The 22200-nt window shown below is 39.1% G+C and overlaps 1 protein-coding gene across 5 annotated transcripts in view; it reads left to right on the forward strand.

The window, feature by feature from the left end:
• MTREX (Mtr4 exosome RNA helicase) overlaps nt 1-22200 on the forward strand; it is a 102394-nt gene that overhangs the window by 28441 nt on the left and 51753 nt on the right. For all 5 annotated transcript variants that reach the window (XM_073343938.1, XM_073343939.1, XM_073343937.1 and 2 more), the window contains 4 exons: nt 751-830; nt 3251-3361; nt 6919-7020; nt 8332-8457. In XM_073343938.1, coding sequence (XP_073200039.1) covers nt 751-830; nt 3251-3361; nt 6919-7020; nt 8332-8457 — 419 coding nt within the window. The remainder of the gene's footprint in view (nt 1-750; nt 831-3250; nt 3362-6918; nt 7021-8331; nt 8458-22200) is intronic.

Here is a 22200-nt window from a genome sequence, read left to right on the forward strand (position 1 = left end):
GCCACATGCCAAGTGGTTACCCACCTCCCTTCCCTGTCTTTTGAGTTATGAGTTTGGCATCTGAGTAATTTCTCAGAAGCAGAAAAATGTGTTTTTTGCTCACATAACTAAACTGATCTTCCTCAGCAGCTCAACAGTTCTCCCTCCCCTCCTTCATCCCCCCTCCTCCCCAAAAGAAAAAGCCCTCCAACATTTTATCTTAACTTGGGGAAAGAATAAGATGAATTTAAGACTTTTTGAGAATCTTAGGAGTAACTGTATATAGAGAGTTGTAAGAGAAGTCATTGTCGATTGTGAACTCTTCAGGGCAGGGACCTTGTCTACCTGTCAGACTGTCTTTGCACAATGCTGGCAGTGTAATTAATTGTAGCATTCACTGTCACATGCAGCGGGATATTTGTTCCCATAATCCACATGTACAACTATCAGACTGTAATCATTGCAATTAAAAATTCTCCCCTCTACATGTAAATAAAACATTTTTTTAATTAGTTTAAGTGTACAGCTGCATAATTATACCCTTTATCTTGGTACCTCATACATGTGTTTCAATTGTACAAGTAAGGTAACTTTAGGAGGTCACTTTCTTTAACTAGTTGAGTATGTATGTTGACTTCCTAACTTTCAGCATAACTATTTTAAAGGTTACATTATAAAAAGTAATCAGTTATATTTGACATGGTTTACAAAACGAACATGCTGGTATTTGCAGGAAAAATTTTGCTTATGTGTAGATGTTTCCATTTTTAGATGAAGAAAAAAAGATGGTTGAAGAAGTATTTAATAATGCAATTGACTGTCTGTCTGATGAAGACAAGAAACTTCCTCAGGTGAGTGTGGAGGTTGCTTAAGAATAATTTCAGTGAACATATACTAAAATTAATACCTGATATGCTACAGTGTATTTTAAATAAATATATGATGGATTGTTTATGAACCGTATTGTGAATAATGTCAGTAGATTGTTTTGATTGAAAGTGAGGGCTAAATTAAAACAGAGGGTATAGATACTTTACTACTGTTTTGAACCATAGCTCTACTCAATTTTCTGGATAACTTTAAATGACTTATTTTTTAATAAAGTGTACATCTCCAAATAAGTGGAAAACTTCTTTTGGTTGAAAGTTGCTCAAATGTACTGACTGATATTGATTCTCTATTCTTTATGAAATTTTGCCTTGTCATTTTTTTTGTAAAGTCAAGTTAACAGAGCAGCTGCATACCAATTTATAGGAGAATGGTTGCATCTTTACAATGGAAAAAATAGAAATAAATAAAAAAATAGTTTGCAGAATACTGAAAATGCAACACATTTGTAAATTACTAAAATTATGGATTAATTTTTTTTATTTTGCTCTATATGTACAACTTTTTCTCGTCCTGTTATTGATTAGCCTTTTGGAGAGTTTTGTTGTGATTCAGTGAAAGGTGGAAATTGCCACAGGAGTAGCAGCCCTTGTGCTTTTGGCCATACCTGTGTTAGGGAAAAAAACTCACCAGTGCTACCGCCGGTTCAGCTTCACTAATTGCAGGAATCTCTCCTAAAAGTCCCTAGCATAGACGAGGCCATTGAGGCAAAACAGGGAGCTTTTAAGTTCTGCCAGCTTCACTTTATGATGTCACTTCATGAGGCTCTGTTAAAAAAAAATCTTGGTAGATAACCGGTAAGCGTGCTCAGAAATTTTTCAATCACTAATACTTTTCTCTTTGTCAAAACCCGACTAAGCTGCTACTCTCCATTAAGGACTATTAGCATGCAAAGTTGCAGCTTTCAAAGTGGAGCTGTTTTGGAGTTAACTGCATGAGAACAGCTGATGGAAGAACAGGAAGACTGATTTTTTTTTTTTTTCCATTTCCTTTAACTTATATAATGACTTAATGCAGTTTACCCAGGTCTTAAAAAGAAAAAATTACTTGTTCTCAGACAGGCCATGGAAAGTTCAGCCTTTGAGTTTTTGTAAATGTTCAGAGCAGTTGAAAATCAGGATTCAGAATGAAAAAAATTGAAACTATTTTGCAATCTGGTGTGTTATATATAGTCTAGATATATACACACACAGATATAGATATATGAAGCTTTTAACAATGGAATCCTATTCATAGTATATGGGATAGGTTGATATTTTGCCTGTTATGGATAATTAAATCTAATCCTGAAAGAATACTTGGATCAGTTTTAACACTGAAACTGAACAAAACAAGTTCTAATTAACAAAGCTAACCAAGTGAGTATATGTTTATTTAAAAATAATTTTGGACTTTTAGATTCGATTAGAAGAATTTAAAGTGTTCAGAATTTGAACTATATAGTGTTTGCAAACAGAACATTCTGCTTTCACAGAACAAGATAATTCAAGACTATAAATTTATGATCAAATTGCAGCCAAACAAAACCACTTTTTAGGTGTATGAAGATATTGATTTTCCAAAAATGCCCTATGTGGGTAAGAAAAACTCTTAAGTAAACTTACAAATTTAAATATTCTCATTTTTAAAGTGACTTAGACCATGCTTAGCAGTAAGAAAATGCTGAGTTGTTATGAATATTGAACAAAGCTATGAGTGTTTGGAATGTTGACAAACTAAGGGATATGATTGGCTGAAATTGATGCAATGATTATGGTCTTCAAATTTGTTTTATTTGGAAGTCTGGATATATATGTTCATCAAGTCAGCAGTTCTATTTACCTTCTCCTTTGGAAGCAACAGGTAAAGTGCTGCTTGGGCATAATAGCAAGGTCAGGTTTGCTTCACTGGCTTAGGGAATATCTGTTTCCCCTGGCTGGGAGAGGAAATAATCAAAACATCCCATATTTTCTCATTCTACTTTCATAGATAAATGTATCACTTTCCACGGAGTGCTCAAGGGTCACAAGAAAGTAGAGATTTCTGTTTCTTTCCACTGTCACTTCTTATATGCTCTTTCACAGTGGATTTGGAAATTTTCCTGTTTAATTTTGAATGCTTGAATAGAACGCCTAGACGCTACTACATCTTGTGGATCAGAGATTCCTCTTATATGTGATCTGAGGTGCTAGAACAAGTAGCCAAAACTGACCTCTGTCTTGGACCACTTTTTGTTGGGGGTGAATTTTTAATCAGTCAAAGTCTGTTTATCTGTTTGCATGTAAATTGTTGGATAACATGAAAACTATAAGAGCAAGCTGTTAAATGTTTTACATATAATTATTATCTTTTTGTTTAAAAGTATATCAAAATAGACATATTCACTTACCCTCTGTATTCACAGGTTGAGCATGTGCTTCCTCTTTTGAAGCGAGGAATTGGCATCCATCATGGTGGTTTGCTTCCTATTTTAAAGGAAACCATTGAAATTCTTTTTTCTGAAGGATTGATAAAGGTATGTAGTTCATACCTCTGTATTTAGGTACAAGTCTGTGTATTTTTCATAATCATTATTTTAGCTTTCACTATCTTGGAAATGTACAGTAGTACATTGTGGGGCAGTAGAACCTCAAAAATATGAACACTAGAGTTATGTACTTACCAGTCTAACGAACACCCTGTGAAACTGGAAGTCCTCAATCAGGCAGCACCGCAAACCAACCAAAAAAGCTGCTTGGTTCCCGGCTTCAGTGGAGGGAGGGGAAGGTGCGCTGTGGATTGGGACTTCAGCTCCACTCCTGGTTTCAGCTGGGGGCAGGGATCGGAGCTTTAGTTACAAGGGGAGCGCTAGTTTCAGCCCCAGAGAAGAAGGGCTTGTGAAGCTTACTATCTAGAGGTCTGTTTCTTCAAACACACATGCAACAGTTCTGGAAAGCTTGAGTTTTTCTACTAATTTCTACTAACACAATTGGCTTTTAGTTCCTTCCTCTGAGGCGCCACTTTATTTTTAAGTATTCATGACTAGATGACTCATTTTCCAGTGAGAACAAACATATCAGGCTTCTAACTATGTGCCTTTTTTCCACCTTAGAAACACTTTTCCCAAGCACCAGCTGTTCCTTAAGGGAGCTGGGCATGGAGGTGGAGGAGGGAGGGCACCTAAATGAAAAGTCAGTGTATTTACCAGTGTTCTGTTGCTTTAGGTATCTTTTTATTTGGGTGCTTTATAGCTCCAATTGTAACAGTTCAATATTTTTTTTTAAAAATGCAAAAAATAAATTACATGTTCAATATGAGAATTGCAGTAAATTATAGAATTTCATCTATATAAATTTTTCCCATTTCCTGTCCTGTACTTCCCAAAGCGGTAACAATTCAGGGAATCTAGCTTCAGAAGAACTTTTTTTTAATTCTCTATTATGAGCCTCCATCTGCTACTATAGTAGTACACAAACTCCAAACACAAAAAACTGCTGTGTAGACAAAACCCCAGACTGAGTGCAGCCAGTTGCCAAACCCTCCATTCTGTTCTAGAATGAGTAAGGGTATGTCTAGTCTAGAGTTCTTGCTCCTCTTGTAATTTGAATTGATTACCAATTAACTCACATTACCTAAAAGAGAAAAGGTGGGTGAAGAAATCTCTTTTATTGGACCAACTTCTGTTGGTGGAAGGGACAAACTTTCAAGCTTCACAGAACTCTTTTTCAGGTCTGGAGAAGGAAACTAGAGTGTTGAAGCTAAATATAAGAAGGGATAGATTGTTCTCAAAGGAAAAGTGCATAACATCTTTAAAAGACAAGCTGGTAACTTATATTCATAACTGTGCTGGACACTAAAAACCATGGACTTAATAGAGACTGGTTTTATGGCGCATTTCAACAACTTGTAACACACTGACGGGGTCATGACTCACCATCACTGGCGCCTCCTGCTGGTTGCTCTGGGAATTAGCTCTTGTCCCCTGCAGAGCACCCTCTGCACGTGGTTTCACCTGTTGTCTGCTCTGTTGATTCGGGAACCGCCTTGCTCCCTGCTTGGCGATATCCACTTCAGGACACTGCCCTCAGGGGCAAGTTGCAGTGTGTCTTGGCCACACTCCTCTGTGGCCAGGTGCAGTGCAAGGGGGAAAGTGGGGGGGGTGGACCCAGGCCCACCCGCTACTCTGGGTCCTGGCCAGAGACCCTCTAGCGGAAGCCTCTCTCTACCCTCCTTCTCTCCCCTCTTGTCTGCCTGTCTTCCCTGGGCCACTTCCCCTTTGGCCCTGTGCACCTTCTTGACCCTTTTTAACAGGGGCTGCAGCCTGGCAGGTAACTGGGCCAGAGCTCGCCTCTGCTTCTCCAAGCCTGCCCAGCACTGCTCTGTCCAAGGTGCTACCTCCTTACTTCAGAGCCAGTCCTCCTCCCTCGCTAGTCAGGGAGAGACCACCTTCTCCTCTGCTACACAGCCCTTATATAGGGCCCAGCTTGGCCCTGCTCAGCTGCCTCTTCCTTTGCCCTGATTGGCTCTCCACAGGCCTTTGCTGATTGGCTGCTGGTCTGTGCAGCCTCTCTGGCCTGTTCCAGCCCTCTTTCTCATGGGGTGGGGCCGGTGCCCCACCACACATACCTTGCTTCCTACTAACCCTCCATTGTCCTACAACTGGAGAAGTATTAATTGCCCACTTCATTTTAAGTGGTCTCCTACAAGTTTGAATCCCTTATGCTTAACAATCTGTCCCATCTTGTATTTAGCTTACACACTCTAGTTTCCTAGACTCTCATATTCTGGGACCAACACATCTACAACAACATTGCAAACAAATTATTTAACGCCTTTGTAGATGCTAATCTATATACTCCACACATATCCTAGGTTTATCCTAGGCAGAATTCTGCTCTCAGTATTCACAAAAAGAAAAGGAGTACTTGTGGCACCTAAGTGAGCTGTAGCTCACGAAAGCTTATGCTCAAATAAATTGGTTAGTCTCTAAGGTGCCACAAGTACTCCTTTTCTTTTTGCGAATACAGACTAACACGGCTGCTACTCTGAAACCTTCTCTCAGTATTGTGATTTAGTTAAAATAAAAGCCTTAAAAATGAACAGTAAGTGCTTTCAAGAAATGAAATCAGTCGCTGTTACTGTGGGGTGGGGAGTTGAAACATTCCCAGCAGGACACACAACCATATACCCACGTAATATAATTTATTGTTGTTATGAGAACACTGTCCTGAAAGCTGGTTGCAGGATTTCTTGTAATTCACTAACACTCTTTATTTTTCATGACTAAAATATCATTGCTGACTTTGTAGGCGGGGGTAAATAGTGTTTTAAAACTCTGAAAATAATTTTTTCATAGAATTGGCTTGATCTGCAATAATTTTGGCTTACCGTCTTTGATGTGATAAAGTTCTAAAGATAACAAAAATATTTTTTATGAGAAAGGTGGAAGAAATAATTGTGCTCTATTCTTTATAGATGTATGTCTTTCCCTTTTTTCCCCATAATTCGTCTTTTTATGAGCTCCTTCCCTGTATATTTAAATTCTCAGCTTGATCAGGAGATGAAATATAAAGAGACTTTCCTGATGCATTAATCTAAACAAAAAAACATGTGAGCTAAGGTAACAAAATGATCGCAGAATCTGGGCCAAAACTATAAGGCTCACTATCAAAATAGTTAAAAATGGTCACTAACTTCACTGTTTTCAGTATTTAATGCAAAACTCACCTCTTAGACTTTTGCTATCTGTCCATTTTTCACATGCCCACATAAACATATAACTATAAACTAGTTAATACGTTTCTTCTGTTGAGGGAAATAGTGGGGAGAGATTGTTCTTGTTCCAGTTTTTAGTATTTGGGGTGTACCCATATTGGGGGGCGGAAGTATTATAAGTACCTAGATATTGGCAACATTTTATCTAATGTCATGCATAGTTCAGGTAAATAAGTGTTTGCAGTTTCAGACATGTATTGTACATTTAAATCTGATATAAAATGTGGAAAAGTCTTAAGTAGCTGCTTCTTATAGTTTAAATGTTATAAAGTTACAAATTCTTATTTTGTTGTCTAATACTGTTGTCTATTTATTTAGGCCTTATTTGCAACTGAGACCTTTGCTATGGGAATTAATATGCCAGCCAGAACAGTGCTGTTCACAAGTGCCCGTAAATTTGATGGGAAAGATTTCAGATGGGTAAGTGCGATTCAATATGCAGGGATGAATAATTGTGAGTTTAGTTGTTTAAATTCATATAGAAGATAGTTCTGAGAAATGAATTTGTTTTGGAGACACTTTATCCACTGCAGTAAAAATATTTACTTCAAAGCTCTTACTTCATTCAAAATCAAAATCAATGTAATTTTTAAATAATGTGCAATTCATATTAAAATGTTCAAATCTGTAACTGCCCTCTTTTAAAATTCTAGGTTCATTATAGAGTATGCATAAAGACACACTTTGTTTTAATAAAAATAGTAGAAGGACACCCAAACACAGGCTAGATCTATATGTCTAAAAAATTTGAAAGATTCTACACAACCTCTTCGCAATTCTGAAACCATGTTTCCTGTCAGAATCTTTCCCAACAAACCATTTATTGTTCCCCTTTCATATGAAAAACCTGGGAAAGTAGTTTTCCAGTGACTAATGCAAAACCCAATACTCACTAGGCACTAGGTGACACTCTCCACTACAGTTTCTGAGTTGATCGAGATGGAAATACAGCGCTTGCTGTTATCAGCATACAGAGGACACTGGAATTCATACTTTTTCACTAACCTCTTCCTCCCGCAGCAATCTCATGATACATTAGATGCAGCCCCCCGCCCCCAACAAACAAACAAACCCCAGTGATGTCTAAGGACTTGCCAATGTGAGGATACTCAAGAATGTTTTTCCAAATTAACTAAAGGTGTTAATTAAAAGTTGATTAGATAAACTGTATTAAACCTCTGTGTGGATGTTCTCATTCAGAATTAAAGTGGTCTTAATTGTATTTAGTTTAAAATAAACCAGATTAAGGCCACTTTAATTCTGAATGAGAGCATCCACACAGAGGTTTAATACAGTTTATCTAATCCACTTTTAGTTCACACCTTCAGTTAATTTGGAAAATGTACCTGAGTTTCCCGGTATAGACAAGCCCCTTAGTGCTTCAGGGCTTGTGTACATGGCCTCACAGTGTGGACTGCGGGAGGGGTAATTGCAGTATGCACTAAAATGTTGAGCTGCATTTACAGCGCGCCACTTTACTGCATGCTGCAGCTCACATCCTTCTCCCCTGAGAGTCTGTACTGCGGGGCTGTATAGACAAGCCCTTAGTCATGGACCTGTGGCTTTGTGAATTGTATGGTTACTTTAACTCCATGAAAAGGTCACATCTGTTATACCACCCTTTGGTATTTTTTAATGCAATTTTCAGTCACTGTAACATGCAATGGGATCAATGTGCCGCTGTCGCTTAAATTACAGCAAAAGTTAGAGGTTTTTTTGTTCTACTTCTAGATCTCCTCAGGTGAATATATTCAGATGTCTGGTCGTGCAGGACGTCGAGGTATGGATGACAGAGGAATAGTAATTCTTATGGTGGATGAGAAGATGAGCCCAACAATTGGCAAACAGCTTCTTAAGGTATGCTGAAGACTATGATTATTTAAATACAAGGAATGTGAAAGGTGAATGGAATTAAATCTGCATTTGAAAAGTTTTCTTCATGAAATTCTCACTTTAACTCTTCAAATTCACTGGTGGCACGGAGGAACTCTGGAGCATCTAATCCCATATAGGTAATACAAGAAGTGATTGGTTTATGAGGGAAGTGTTTTGTGAGACTGCATATTGGGAGTATGACAGGAATAAGTTCAATATTGCAGAAGTCAATCTGAAACATTATTCATTTTCATATTTACTCCTGGGGGGATTCTGCACCAAAAAATTAAAAATCTTTTGCTAAAAAGTTAAATTCTGCAAAATTCTACAGAATTGTTTGTCAAAATAATGCCGTATAATGACACCAGTTTCAATTGTTTTGGTAAGTTATTTAAACTGCAATACAGAAAAAGTCACAATAACTATTCAGCATTTCCTAAACACATGAAAGTTAAGTTACAGATAGTTGGTAAGTAATACCCTGCATTCCAGTTATAATCCTGGATTTTCATTTAAATTACATTACAGAACACCAAATAGGGAGGGGCGGGGGGAAATATCATTTTAAATTGCTCAGACTTTCACACAGGAAAGTCATTCAGTTTTGCTAATCATTGTCCTGGACTTAGCTGGATACTTCAGGAAGTGTGTGGTTCTGATTGTCCTGACATTTTATTGACTGCTTGGTAAATGTTTTATTTGCCCACAAAAGTCTTCTTTTTTAAAAAAAATGGGTAAGTAGAAATCTAACCCCACTATGTCACTTTGGCACAAGAAAAAAGTGAGAAAGCGTATAAATCTTCCTAGCTGATTCCCTTACTGTCATTTGTAAGGCTTTACATCACTCTGGCAATGTACGGACCTTAAAACTTTTACAGGTTTTTATACTCCTGGAGGAATTGACTGAGAATGGAGAACCCTCCTCCATACCCCTCCAGCCACAGTATCAAGAGAGAGGAACTGAAAGCTTGTCTACATTAGCAATTTATAACACAGCAAGTTTCTTGCTCAGGGGGGTGAAAAAACACACCCCACTAGCGCAGCAAGTTTCAGTGCTGTAAAACGCCAGTCTAGACAGTGCCCCAGTGCTGGGAGCTGTGCCCCTCATGAAAGTGGTTTTTTTTTTTTGAGCGCTGTGAGAACTCTCTCCCAGCGCTGTGCTGCAACCACACAAGCCACGTTAAAGCGCTGCCTCGGCGATCAACATCTCCCCTGCAGGCACGCACACCAAGCCCCATTCCCCTCCGCAGTGATTTGCGTCTCTGAAGCTGCTCCAGGCACTCTGGAACAGACGCACTGCCTGGGCTGCCAGGGAAGAGACGCATGTCCACCCCGCAGATTTCTTTTGCATTTTTCTGCACAGAGGACACAGAAATATGTGGGCCATATGAATTCTGCGCCCTCACATGGGCGCAGAATTCTGTCAGGAGTAAATATTGTGTAAAAATATTTTTCTTGCTGTTTTTAAAAAAGAAGCCATAAACTTTGAATGACTTTTTTTCAAAAACAGTCCAGATATTTGAGCATATTCTTATGGTAAACATTTGTCAAGTTTATTTCTTCAACTCAGTAGCATGAGAATGTGTCAGCTGTAATATAGTTAATGTTGTTTATCCAGAGCATGTTTGACCAGTGGATAGTTGATCAATTTGACAACAAACATGTTTTAATAAAACTAAATGTGCACAGTGCAGTTGGAGAACTTCTAGGTAGTATAAATTAAATAATAATCATGTATTTATGTATTGCATCTCATCCCAAAAAATTCCAGAAAGTTTTATAAATTCAAACGGTTATACCAGCTGCATAGAAATTGCTTCGTCCACCATAGAAATACAGCCATTACTGGGTGAACTACAACAATTGTTTAACAGCGAACTGCAGCATTAATTTAAGCAGGAACTGAAGAATGTTTCTTCCAAATTAAATTGCAGTTGAAGGCAGGATGGAATTATCATAGGTGGAATTTAGCTAAAGCACCAGTATTACCACGTATTCTCACAAAGAGCATTGTGGTATTTAATGAACTCAAGCAATCAGGACTTCTGTTTTATGTCTCATGAAAGTTGAAAATCCTAGCATAATTATAGGAGGAAAATGACTAATTTTATAATAAAAAGAATGTGTTTATGTAAGTATGCTACAAAGACTCAAACTTGAGTGGATCAGTGTTTAGCATCTACTTACTTACTTACTTCGTGGGAAAAATTACATAGATTGAAAAATTGAAAGAAAACATTCTTATTTATTTTAAAATCTAGCCAGATAAAATATCCAGTATTTTGCTTCCTTTGTTGTTTGTATGGAATGTTCAGAGCTGTAATGCCAAGCTGTAGGCGGTATACCATTGGCTTCATCTGGCTTCTTGGCAGAATCATAATTTATTCAATTGGCAGCTCAGAGCTTGTTCGTCCTGCAGGCAGCCGAGAAATCTGTCTAGTCTTTTGTTTAATTTTATTTTAATTCACATATTATTACTCTAGCAAAATGCCCAGGACAGAAGCCTTGCACAATCACACATTTTTCTCTATCCCTCTATCCACCACACACAAAGTTCTTTTGTGGTATCTCTGTGCACTTAATTAAAGGGGCCCAATTCATTCTTCCTACATAACCTGAGGCAATGTTTACAAACCACTTTATGGATCACTACAAATGATATAGATCTGTGATTTGAGAACGAGTAATTAGACTTAAAACTTTATTTTAGTTTTTTTTTTTATATATATATATATATATAGCGAAGCAGGCGAACACAAGCACTTTATTTTCTGAGTTGATCACTGTCTTCAAATTAAAAAATTGGCAATGATTAGTTTAGATGAGAGTTGATGGGGGTATATAAAATGAGTGGTACAAAAAAGGTAATTGAGATATTCCTATCTATTCTTTTCAGTAATGGAAGGAACAAACAGACATTCAATTGAATTGAATGGCAGCAAATTTAAAACTGACAAAAAGAAATACTTTTCTTTACATAAAGCATATCTGCAGAACAGATTGATACAAAATGTCATTGGGGCCAAGAGGTTACTAAGAGAGGAAGTGTTACTTTTAATAAAATGGTGTGGATACTGAGATTATCTGTAATTACATTAGCTAAGAAAAAATATGTCTGTATGCCCCTGAATCATGAAGGTTCAAACAAACTAGGGTTAGGAAAAATTCTTCCCTTATGGACAGGTCATTCCTTAATTTCTCCCTATGGGGTTTTTTTTGTTCCTTCCTCTGAAAAATCTGGTATGAGTCATTGTCAGAGATACAAAACTGACTTGCTGGACCACTGGTCTGATCCCATATGGCACTTCTTTTGTTCGTAAGCACGTTTCCTCACATATATGACTTTAAATTGGACTAAATCATAAACAACAAAACTTGTAAATGTTCTCTCATGAATTAGAGCAGGATATGGTTTCTGGTTTTTAATTTGATAACCCTATTGGTCAAGTATGATTGATTATCCAGGGTACTAAGTAAATCCGGGAGACTCCTAAGTGGTGATTGGTTGTTATCTTGGTTATTTCCTTCTTAAAATAATTTGGTTTTATTGTGACATCTCTGTAGTAATTGTAGCAACATAAAGGGCAAATTCCATAAATTAATGGGTTTCCCAATTCTGGGGCTTGGGGGTTCATGTAATTATACTGGGATTTCTCCTGTTCTTTGCTTCCAGCATAGCATTTCCCAATATCTGTTCTATCTAATGGCTCAGGAATTTGTACTGCAGTCTTTGCTGTCTGGCAAGGATTAAAACCTGGGATTATAGCTCCAGTACAAATCACAACACAGATGATTTTGTCTGAAGTGGGGAGTTAGTGTGCCTCCTTACTGTACACGGTTGCCACTGAAGGTGAGGATGATGTTGTTCTCCTTCCCATTCCCGTAATCAGTGATAGTGGGGTATAGCCAATTCTCGGATGGTATGTGGTAATTGTTTAACAGCATACAGCAATACTATGTGGCACATTTTTCCAGGAAGGGAAAGATGTGTTATTTGTTTGGAATGTGTAGTGAATTTTCTGAGACAAAATGTAATTACCTGAATTGGACTTTGGATAGAAAATTATGGCTGACATCTTTACTCTTATGAAAAGGTTGTGGAGTCTTCAATGTCCTTGGTTTTCCATCCCATCTAAACAGTACACTTCTATTTTTTAATTTTTTTTCTAATATTTTAAGGGTGTTTACAGAGGAATAGCATTTGTGCTTCATTTCTCCTTACTCCTGATTTTGAGTGATAAATACGAATTTTCTGATCTCGCTGCTTGTGATGCAACCATATAAGAGACCAAGAGACTTCAAGTTAGGCGTAAGCTGCCAGAGCAGAACCATTCTAACTGCACACTGTCCATTTATAAACATCAGCTGAGCACACCAACTTAATTGCAGCCTTGAAGTCTGGTTTGATATGAAGCTCATTCAGCTATAAACGACTTGTGATGGCACAATTTGTAAAATGTACCGTACCCTAATTTGCTACAGGACTTGACCTGCCAGCCAGAGGCTGACATGAATTACATAGTGGAAGGGCCACTGGAGTAGTTAAGGGGTATCTCCACTGTTTTGGGTGTTACTCAAAGATTTGCCTACGCCGGAGTGACAAGGACACAATTCTTGGTAAAATAACAAATTCTTACTCACTCTTCAAAAATTTTAATTTGTCATTTTTCTTGTATTTTTATTGTGATGAAATACTACTGAGCTTATTTGCGGTACTGTGTTGAGCTTATGTCCATTATGCTCATTAGATAGGGGGAATGTTATTGGCCCCAATTCAGGAAACTGCATAAGCACATTTAAGTATCTGAGTAGTCCCACTGACTTAAGTGGCACTGCTCAGTTGCCTAAAGTAGTTAGGCACATGTTTAAGTACCTTTCTAAATCAAGGCCTTCATTTTAAAGTTACCATATTTACTTGCTTTTACTGCCAAAGCTACAACAAATTTGAGTTTGAAATTCTGTTGCTAGGGTCTTTGTTTTGCTCATTGTCTGTCACAAAACAAGCGTTTTTGTTTTTTTAAAACAATTATTAAGCACAATAAATAAGGGAGGAAGAAAAACCTTAAACATTAAAGGGGATTTTTAAAAAAAAATTATTGCCTCATAGTTTTTTATTAAATGGCGTTCTTGTCTGTGAAGAAAGTCAGTTAAATGATAGATTTTAGTTCTCAGGGTTATTTGTAATTGAAGTTCAATTTTTTTTTTTTTTTTTTAAAGACAAAACAAATGCATATGCAGTGGGGGAATAGGAAGACAAGCAAAAGCTAGTGATGCAGTTTCTGTGTCTGGTGCTTGCACTCAAGTTGCTGGAAGACAGTAGGGACAGCAGATAGCATTGGTTAACTGTTCTATGTTGCTGCTCTAATTAAATGTGTTATTCTGAGCTATGTGCCTCAGAAGAACTAAATGGCTAAAATGTTGGCAAACCTGGTCCAATCATAATTTTCTAATCAAAATTAATTTCTGATGGGGAATGTGTGTATATATAAAAAAGAGCGAGACTTCTGTTCATTTTAAGAAGGTTCTAGTCTGTTGATCATAACTTAACCTCAGTCACTGGGTTTTTGTTTTATTCTAATGAACTCAGTTTTCACTTTTTTTTTTTTTTTTTTTTAAATTTCTGTTGTGTGGATTTTGATATGTTTATACATTAAATTTTTGCCATGTTTTACTCACAGGGGACAATTTAAAGGTTAAACATAAGAAGTTTAAAATCTTCCATAGGAACATACAAATTGATATAGCAGACTGGACTATTAGTCCTTCTAATCTAGTATCCTGAGGGTGGCTGGAACCGGGATGCTTCAGAAGAAGGAGTAAGAAACCTTGAACTTGCCCATATGGAAATTCTTTTATTATTTTCACCACCCTTAGAGATTTGCTTTAGGGTTTTTGTTTTTAGTGATCATGGAGGGTTTTTTGTTGTGTTCTTTGGGGACAGGGTGGGAGGGAAGGGATTGTAATCCTTACTAATGCAACTCAGGGTGTCCCTGTTATCGATATAAATGAACAATTCTTTTTGAATTCTCCTAAGATCTTGTTCTTAGTGTCTAACAGAATATAACTGATGTGCAGGAAAACTGACTGCTGGATTTCATGTTGATGCACTTTATTTTTGGGATTTCTATCTTTTTGTGAATGTGTTATGGTTAGTGATTTTATTTCGTGTTTTCATAGGGACCATTCATCGTTTTTCATAAGATGAAAGCATTTTTCTCCTCCATTGTGTACAAATTAGTAACCGAGAATGATGACTTTGTTGCACACAGTGAAACGTACATCATACTTAGAACATAAGAATGACTTGATCAGACTAATGGTCCATCTAGCCCAGTATCCTGTCTTCTGACAATGGTCAGTGCCAGATGCTTCAAAGGGAATGAACAGAACAGGGCAATCATCGAGCGATTCACCCCCTGTCATCCAGTCCCAGTCTGGCAGTCAGAGGCTTAGGGATATCCAGGACATGGGCTTGCATACCTGTGTCCCCTCATGATGAAAATGACGAATAGTCTTAAACTTCCTGAAAGTGTTCTGTTCTTATAGTGCTGTTGCTCACTTCACTTTTGGAAGCTCACTTATCTAGCTTATGTCTAGAAACTGGGAAGTCAAATAAAATCAACAGTGTGAAGTAGTAGCAGCCTAGCATGTTCATTAAGGACTAAATCACGTTCTGTTAAGTATTTGACATATCTTTGTGAGTGTAAGTGTATTTAGTCAAAAAATCAGACCGACTTCATTTTGTTCTTGAATAGCTCTTAGTATGCATGTAAGCTGGTTCCAGATAATGTCTTCTGTTCCCCATGAAAGCATTGTAAAAGATTGATGCTAGGGATAATTTGCAGGGAAGCTGCCTGCTGAGTTCTTACTCTTCTGTCACATGGTCAAAGGGGGGAAATTTGGTGACTTGCTTCTGTTTCGCCCTTTTCCTCACTGACAGATATAGATATAGATCTGACAGAGAAAACTAGTCCAGTAACTATGAGCCTTGGAGATCTGGCAGAGCTGCAAATGTAGGCTTGATCAATCTTCAGTGCTGTAATGCAAGAAGAACAGTTCTCACATTGTGGCTCAGGCAAGGCTCCAGTTTTTAAAACAAACAAAACCTCTAGCACTGAAAATAAGGGATCACTCCAAGAGATGAAAACTGGGAGTCCTCTCCCATTTCAATCTAGATGGTGAGAACTCCCTCGCCCTGAAAGGTTGTAGTTTTATTTAACTTGGCTTTTGGTTTACATCTATTTGCCAGTAAAAACACAAGCCAGTTAATTATATTTTATTAACAATAAATGCTTAACATCCTATTTAGTGCTCAAATGAACACCAGTTCAAAACCCTAAGATGCATAGTAGCAGTACAACAGATAGCTGATCTCATTTTCAGATAATTCTTGACTGCATTGTTCCTGCAGAAAATCTTGTACGCTGCTATGTTCTGGGCTTTTAGCATTCTTTATCAGGAAAACATGAACATAATGACTTTAACTGATATTAGGTGTTACTGATATTAGCAACTACTTTTGTCTTAAGAATTTTTAAGTCAGTTCAAGTAGGTCGTTAATTTCTGAGAAGCTATTCTCAGATATTGCAAGTGTGTTTTTGGAAGACTATATTTTCCTGAAGGTGTTCGGTGTCCATTGAAATCAGTTTTTTGATACTGTGTGTGTGTGTGTCTATGACCAGTAAAAGGGGAATAGTGCCTAGTGATTTTCCGGAAACTATGTTTTCCTATGCCTAGGGCAGAGGTTTGGAAACGACTTGTAGATGCTTCTTTCTGGATAATCTTATTGCTGCAGCTTCTTTTCAACTTCCAGCAGCTGTGATATCTTCAGGGCGCTTTTATCTGAACGTTTGTTAATTGAGCCCTGATTAGTTGCTTGGAAATGCACTCCCTCTGTGTGTGTACAGAACCTTCTTCTCTTCAAAGAGAACCTGTAGTATTCTCCCTTTCAAACAGCCTCCCCAAGGAAGGTGCCTGGTTTACTGAAGCAGGTGACCCATTAGCCCAACTTGGATACAAGGGTGTTGAGCATGACTCTGGAGATAGAAGATCTAGGGTTTGTCCTGAGGAAGGAATCATAGGCGCAGTCAAACCTGGAGAGAGGGCATGAGCTGAACTTGATTACCTTTTTATTAATATTATTTTGTTTTTGCTGACAAACTTCAGGCCCCAAGATGGGAGTCGGCTGGGACATGCTATACTATGTAGACTGTGTTTTAGAGCTGTTTGGGATAGGAACCTCTGTCCCCCTCCCAGCCCTCACATGCACACTGCTTACCAGCCACCTGAGAAGAGTGCCCCAGAGCTGCTGTTTCCCCATTTATCCTGCTCTTCTAATAATCCTGTGTTAGATCAAAAGAACACTAACACAGCCTGCACCTAATATCAGGAAGGAGGCCTGCTGAGACTCCAGTCTCTGCTTCCCATGTGTTCAGTTGCCTGCAGCACAGGAGAGGGAATTTGAGCTGTACACTGTTGCTTCCTGTTGCAGTAACTCCCCCCCCTCCCCCCATGGGTTAGTTGGCTCTTAGGCTCACTTGATTGCACCTTTTTGTGCTTGGCTGCTGCAAATGTTGGGTTATCAGTCTTGTAGCAAGGATGCATCTGAGCTAGCATTTTAAGAGGCGATGCCCACCAGTTGTAGATGAGTTGATGCCCAGTGGTGACCTTTAACACTGTTAAATCAAGAACAAGCGATGTACACTGTTGTATGTTAACCTTTTATTGTAACTTTGCCTTCATAGACAGTTAAGGAAAAAAGACAAAACCTAAAACTGGTAAATCAGGATTACCAGCCTGCTTCAATTTGCTGGCCATGTAGTTCAAAAATTTGTGTCTCTGTTCTGGAAATATTGTTTTTCTCAGAATTGCTATATTGTTTGTTGATCTTACTATTCTGTCTTTGTGGTTACTTTACATGTTTTTGTATCTATCATTTGTAAATATTGAGTAATATATTTACATTTTTTTAAAGCTGCATTTACTGATGGAAAAGAATTTGGCACTGGTCAAACTAGTGTGTGAGCGTGTGTGTGAGAGCAAGGTTAGGTAGGCCTGAAATGTAATCCACGTGTTTGGGTGCGAAAACTATTCTAAATAAATTTAAAAGTTACACACAACAAATTTGTGCCCCAGCCAATCTCTCATGAGATGTCTACAACTACAAAGTAGGGTAAAACTAAGTAATTCAGGTTTTTTTTCAAGAGATTATTATAAATGGTATTGTAAAAATGTATTTTTTTAAAAAATAAGAAATACTTTGCTCTTAAAATTATTTTTATTAAAATTTCTGGATTACTTAAATACTGCACCGTAGTCATTCGGTTTAATTTAGCATGGCTGAGAAATATTCAATTTGCTACAGTTACATGTTCAGGTTTAAGAAGTGGCAGCTTTAGTTAGACAGAAACATAAAGCTCTATCATCGCTTAGTACAAGACTAAATCTCACAATATAGAGAAACTAAAGATTTTTATAATTTATTGATAGATACATTTGTAAGAGAGTAGAAAAGAAATTTCTTATCCCAGAATATGATTCATTCTCTCTGTTCATTCATAAGCCATGTATGAATTAAATGGCATGACCTTATTTAAAGATTTAACACTAGTCTTTAATCATAAAGATCAAAATATTGCCATTTCAGATTTTGGTTGAAAAGGTGTAGATCAAATTCCACTCTGCTTTATATTTCTGTACAAAGAGTTGTGTTTTGAAGAAATTTGCTAATTTGAAAAAAAAGCCTTTCAAGTAAATATGCAGATGTTAGGTGTATATTGGTATGTTCTGACACTTATACTAATACTGTATTGTGTTAGCAAACTATCTTGGTTTGTTTTCCTGCCTTTTCCTTTTAAAAAAGTAAGTTTATTTGATAGTGCTGAGGTTATTCCTTTTAGATGGCGAGTGCTCGCCAAGTTAGGACAAGTTACATTTTACACAGTGTAAGACAAAAGCTGTACTCTATATTAAGGGCAGTTTTTTTGAGCAGGGCAGTAAATCCAGCAGTACTGCTGGTTGACTTGTTTCTTGTAATCTGTAGATTTATTCTGGCTATAGTTGCCAAGCTGACAATTCCCCTAAGGTGGGTTAGCAACAAGCTGAGATAATAACAGAGCCAGCCTCTACCCCATCCTCAACACTCCCCCCGCATTGTGGGAGAGGGCAGGAGAAGGCATGTTGAGGGCAGGATAGAGCACAGCAGCGCTCTGTTAATTCTCAGATGGCATATGAGTCCCACAAGTTATGGTCTACACTGCAGTTAGACACCTGTGGCTGGCCCATGCCTCCTGATTCGGGCTCTGGCTGTGTAGCTCTTTAATTGTGGTGTAGATGTTCTGGCTCAAGGCTGCAGCTAGGGTTGCCAATTTTGGTTGGATGTATTCTTGGAGATTTCATCACATGACATAATCTTTAATTACTAGAGACTCCGGGCCAATCCTGGAGTGTTGGCAACCGTAGCTGCAGCCTGAGCTCTGGGACTTTCTCATGTTGGAGAGATCTAGAGGCTGGGCTCCAGCCTGAACCCAGATGTCTACACTGCAGTTAAACAAACCCTCAGCCCAAGCCGTGTGAGCTCAGGCCAGCTGCAGGTTTTTGAAGTGCAATGTAGCTGTACTGTTAGGGACCCACAGCCTGCAGGTGTAAGTCCCTAGACTTCTCTAACTTATATGAATACCAGAGCAGGGAATTTTACTACAGGATAGAATCTGGCCCTGGATTGCGTTTAGTATTGGTGTAATCTCCTTGTTTCATTACTCAGGGTATGTGTACAGTTCAGCCACTACAGTGGCACAGCTGCAGCTGTGCTGCTGTAGAGGTTTAAGTGGAAACACTACCTGTACTGACAGGAGGGGTTCTCCCACTGTTGTAGGTAATCCACCTGCCCGAGAGGCAGTAGATAGCTAGGTTGATGGAAGACCTAGCAGTGTCTACACTGAGGGTTAAGTTGACATAGCTAGGCTTCTCAGGGGTGTTTATTTTTCACATGCCTGAGGTACGTGGCTATGCTGATATAAATTCCTAGTGTAGATCAGCCCTCAGTTAGGCCTGGTCTACACCAAAAAGTTAGGTTGACCCAGCTACGTCAAGCAGGTGTGTGAAATATCCACACCCTTGAGCAGCATAGTTAGGTTGACCTAGCCCCTGTGTAGACAGCGCTAAGTGGATGGAAGAAACAATCTCTTGGAGAGGTGGATATCCTTGCTGATGGGAGAACCCCTTCTGTTGGCGTAGGAAGTGTCTACACTGAAGCGCTACAGCAGCTCAATTGCAGCTGTGGGTGGCTGTGGTGTTCCAAGTATAAACAAACTCTTAAAGACTGTTCTGTTTCAGATTTGTTGGCCTGTACATCGGGGGTCTCCAGCCTTTCCATTCTCTGTGTACAGGAGCTCCTCACTTAAAGTCATCCTGGTTAATGTTGTTTCGTTGTTACATTGCTGATCAATTAGGGAACATGCTCGTGTAAAGTTGTGCAGTGCTCCCTTCTAACCTTGTTTGGCAGCCGCCTGCTTTGTCCACTGCTTGCAAGAAGAGCAGCCCGTTGCAGCTAGCTGGTGGGTGGTTGGAACCAGGGTGGACCGGCAGCCCCCCTATCAGCTCCCTGCTCCCCTAAGTTCCCTGTGCAGCAGCTGCTCAGCAGGCTATCAGTTGCCTGCAGTTCTGCTGTCCCTCCCCCCACTGCCATGTGCTGCTCCTGCTGTCTGCCTTGGAGTTGCTCCCGGAGACTCCTGCTTGCTGGGAGGGGGGGCGGGAAGAAGAGGGGGGCTAATGTCAGGGTGTCTCCTGTTCCCCCCCCCAGCTCCTGCACTCTGCTTACCCCATTTTCCATAGAGCAGGGGGGACACAGGATGGAGGGAGCTGCTGCCTTAGGCAGCAGCTGTGGCTAGGGTCTGGTCTCAGCTTGCTGATCTAATTAACAAGGAAGTGTACTTCTGACCCCACTCTTCATACTTAAAGGGGAAATGTGCATCTCTGTCTCTCAAACACACACAGGGTGTGTCTCTCTGTCTCGGTCTGCCCTCCCTCTTTCCTGCTGCCTTGTAGAGTGTGAGAGTTAACCCTTGAGGGCTCAGCCAATTGCTAGATCATCATTTAGCAGCAAGGCATTCCCTGGGAAATATCCCACCCTCTGACTCCTCCACCGCAACCAAGCTTCACATCACTGTGTACCAGTATTAAATTGTTTGTGTAAAACTTATACTCTGTGTGTGTGTGTGTGTGTGTGTGTGTATGTATGTATGTGTATAGTGTATGTACACGCCTCTTGCAGCTTCCTGGGGCTGTGCACCTGTGGCTTTCTCCCCCCCCCCCCCGGCTCACCCAGTGTGATATTTCACTCTTGCAATGTGGTCACCCTACTATAGACTGAACTCTGCTAATCACCAGGGCCACTCTGGGCCTGCAGGGCCCCCAAAAGTGCCCCCCCAGCTCCTGCCCCCCAGACCCTGCTGGGGCGGGCTTGCTTTACCGCATTGTATGTGAACCCATGTTATATTTGGGTCGCATTGTATCAGGGTAGAGGTGTATACTACAACAAGCAGCAAATATTAAAGCATTGCACTGAATCTTCCTAGTATACACTTCCATTTGGGCCCCCAAGGTAAAATTTAACACTACACTGCGTGTTTCTGAAAAATGATTTCCCTTACTAGCAACTTTTACAGGGGAAATTAATATAAATTTCAATGCAAAAGGTCTCTGACAATGTTCTTGAAGCATGCCAGAATTGACTTACGGGAATAGCTATGACTTTTATGATAAACAATGGAAGGAAAGATTATATTGAGAGGATGTTTTGTTATGTTAAGAGAACCAGAAATAAAATTACATATTTACTTATTTGATTTAAATGATTAATGTTTGGGAGTGAGAAAATAGTTGTTGGTTTCCAGACATCTTTTAACACTCTCAGTTTTGAAGGACTTAGCTCCTCCTGTTATATTTTGTAGGATAGGCAATGTATCATGAGTGTTTACTTAATGTGGCTTGTATCCATTAGAATGAAATAATGGAACCATTAACCTTTTCACCATTATGACTTCTCTGAGCAGGCACTGAGCATATGTAAGAGGTAGTTCATATTATCTAGCTTGCTAAATGAATATACATTCACCTACGTGTCTTGATAAGTATATGGACTAATGATATGGTGGGACTGCCTACAATGGCATGCTAGTAGCAAAAAATCCCCAACGGCCAGAGATGGGACACGAGTTGGGGAGGGCTCTGAGTTACTACAGAGAATTCTTTCTCAGGTATCGGTCTGGTAGGTCTTGCCCACATTCTTTGGATCTAACTGATCACTATATTTGGGATCAGGAAGGAATTTTCCCCCTGAGTAAGATTGGAAAAGACTCTGGGTAGTTTTCACCTTCCTCTGCAGCATGGGGGATGGGTCCTTGCAGGTTTAAGCTAGGGTAAATGATGAATTCTCTGTAACTTGAAGTCTTTAAACCATGATTTGAGGACATCAGTAACTCAGCCAGAGATAAGGGGTCTATTATAAGAATGTGTGGGTGAGGTTCTGTGGCCTGCAATGTGCAGGAGTTCAGACTAGATGATCACGATGGTCCCTTCTGACCTTAAAGTCTATGAGTGTAAGTCCAAATAAAGTTGGAAATTTGAGAGTGGCTGTTTCTTCTATTAGTAGTTCGTTTGTGTTACCATAGAGTCTAGGACCCCCTTGTGCCAAGCACTGTATAAACACAGAACAAAGACAGTCCC

Source organism: Lepidochelys kempii, chromosome 5 (assembly GCF_965140265.1).
Source record: "Lepidochelys kempii isolate rLepKem1 chromosome 5, rLepKem1.hap2, whole genome shotgun sequence".
Lineage (NCBI taxonomy): Eukaryota > Metazoa > Chordata > Testudines > Cheloniidae > Lepidochelys > Lepidochelys kempii.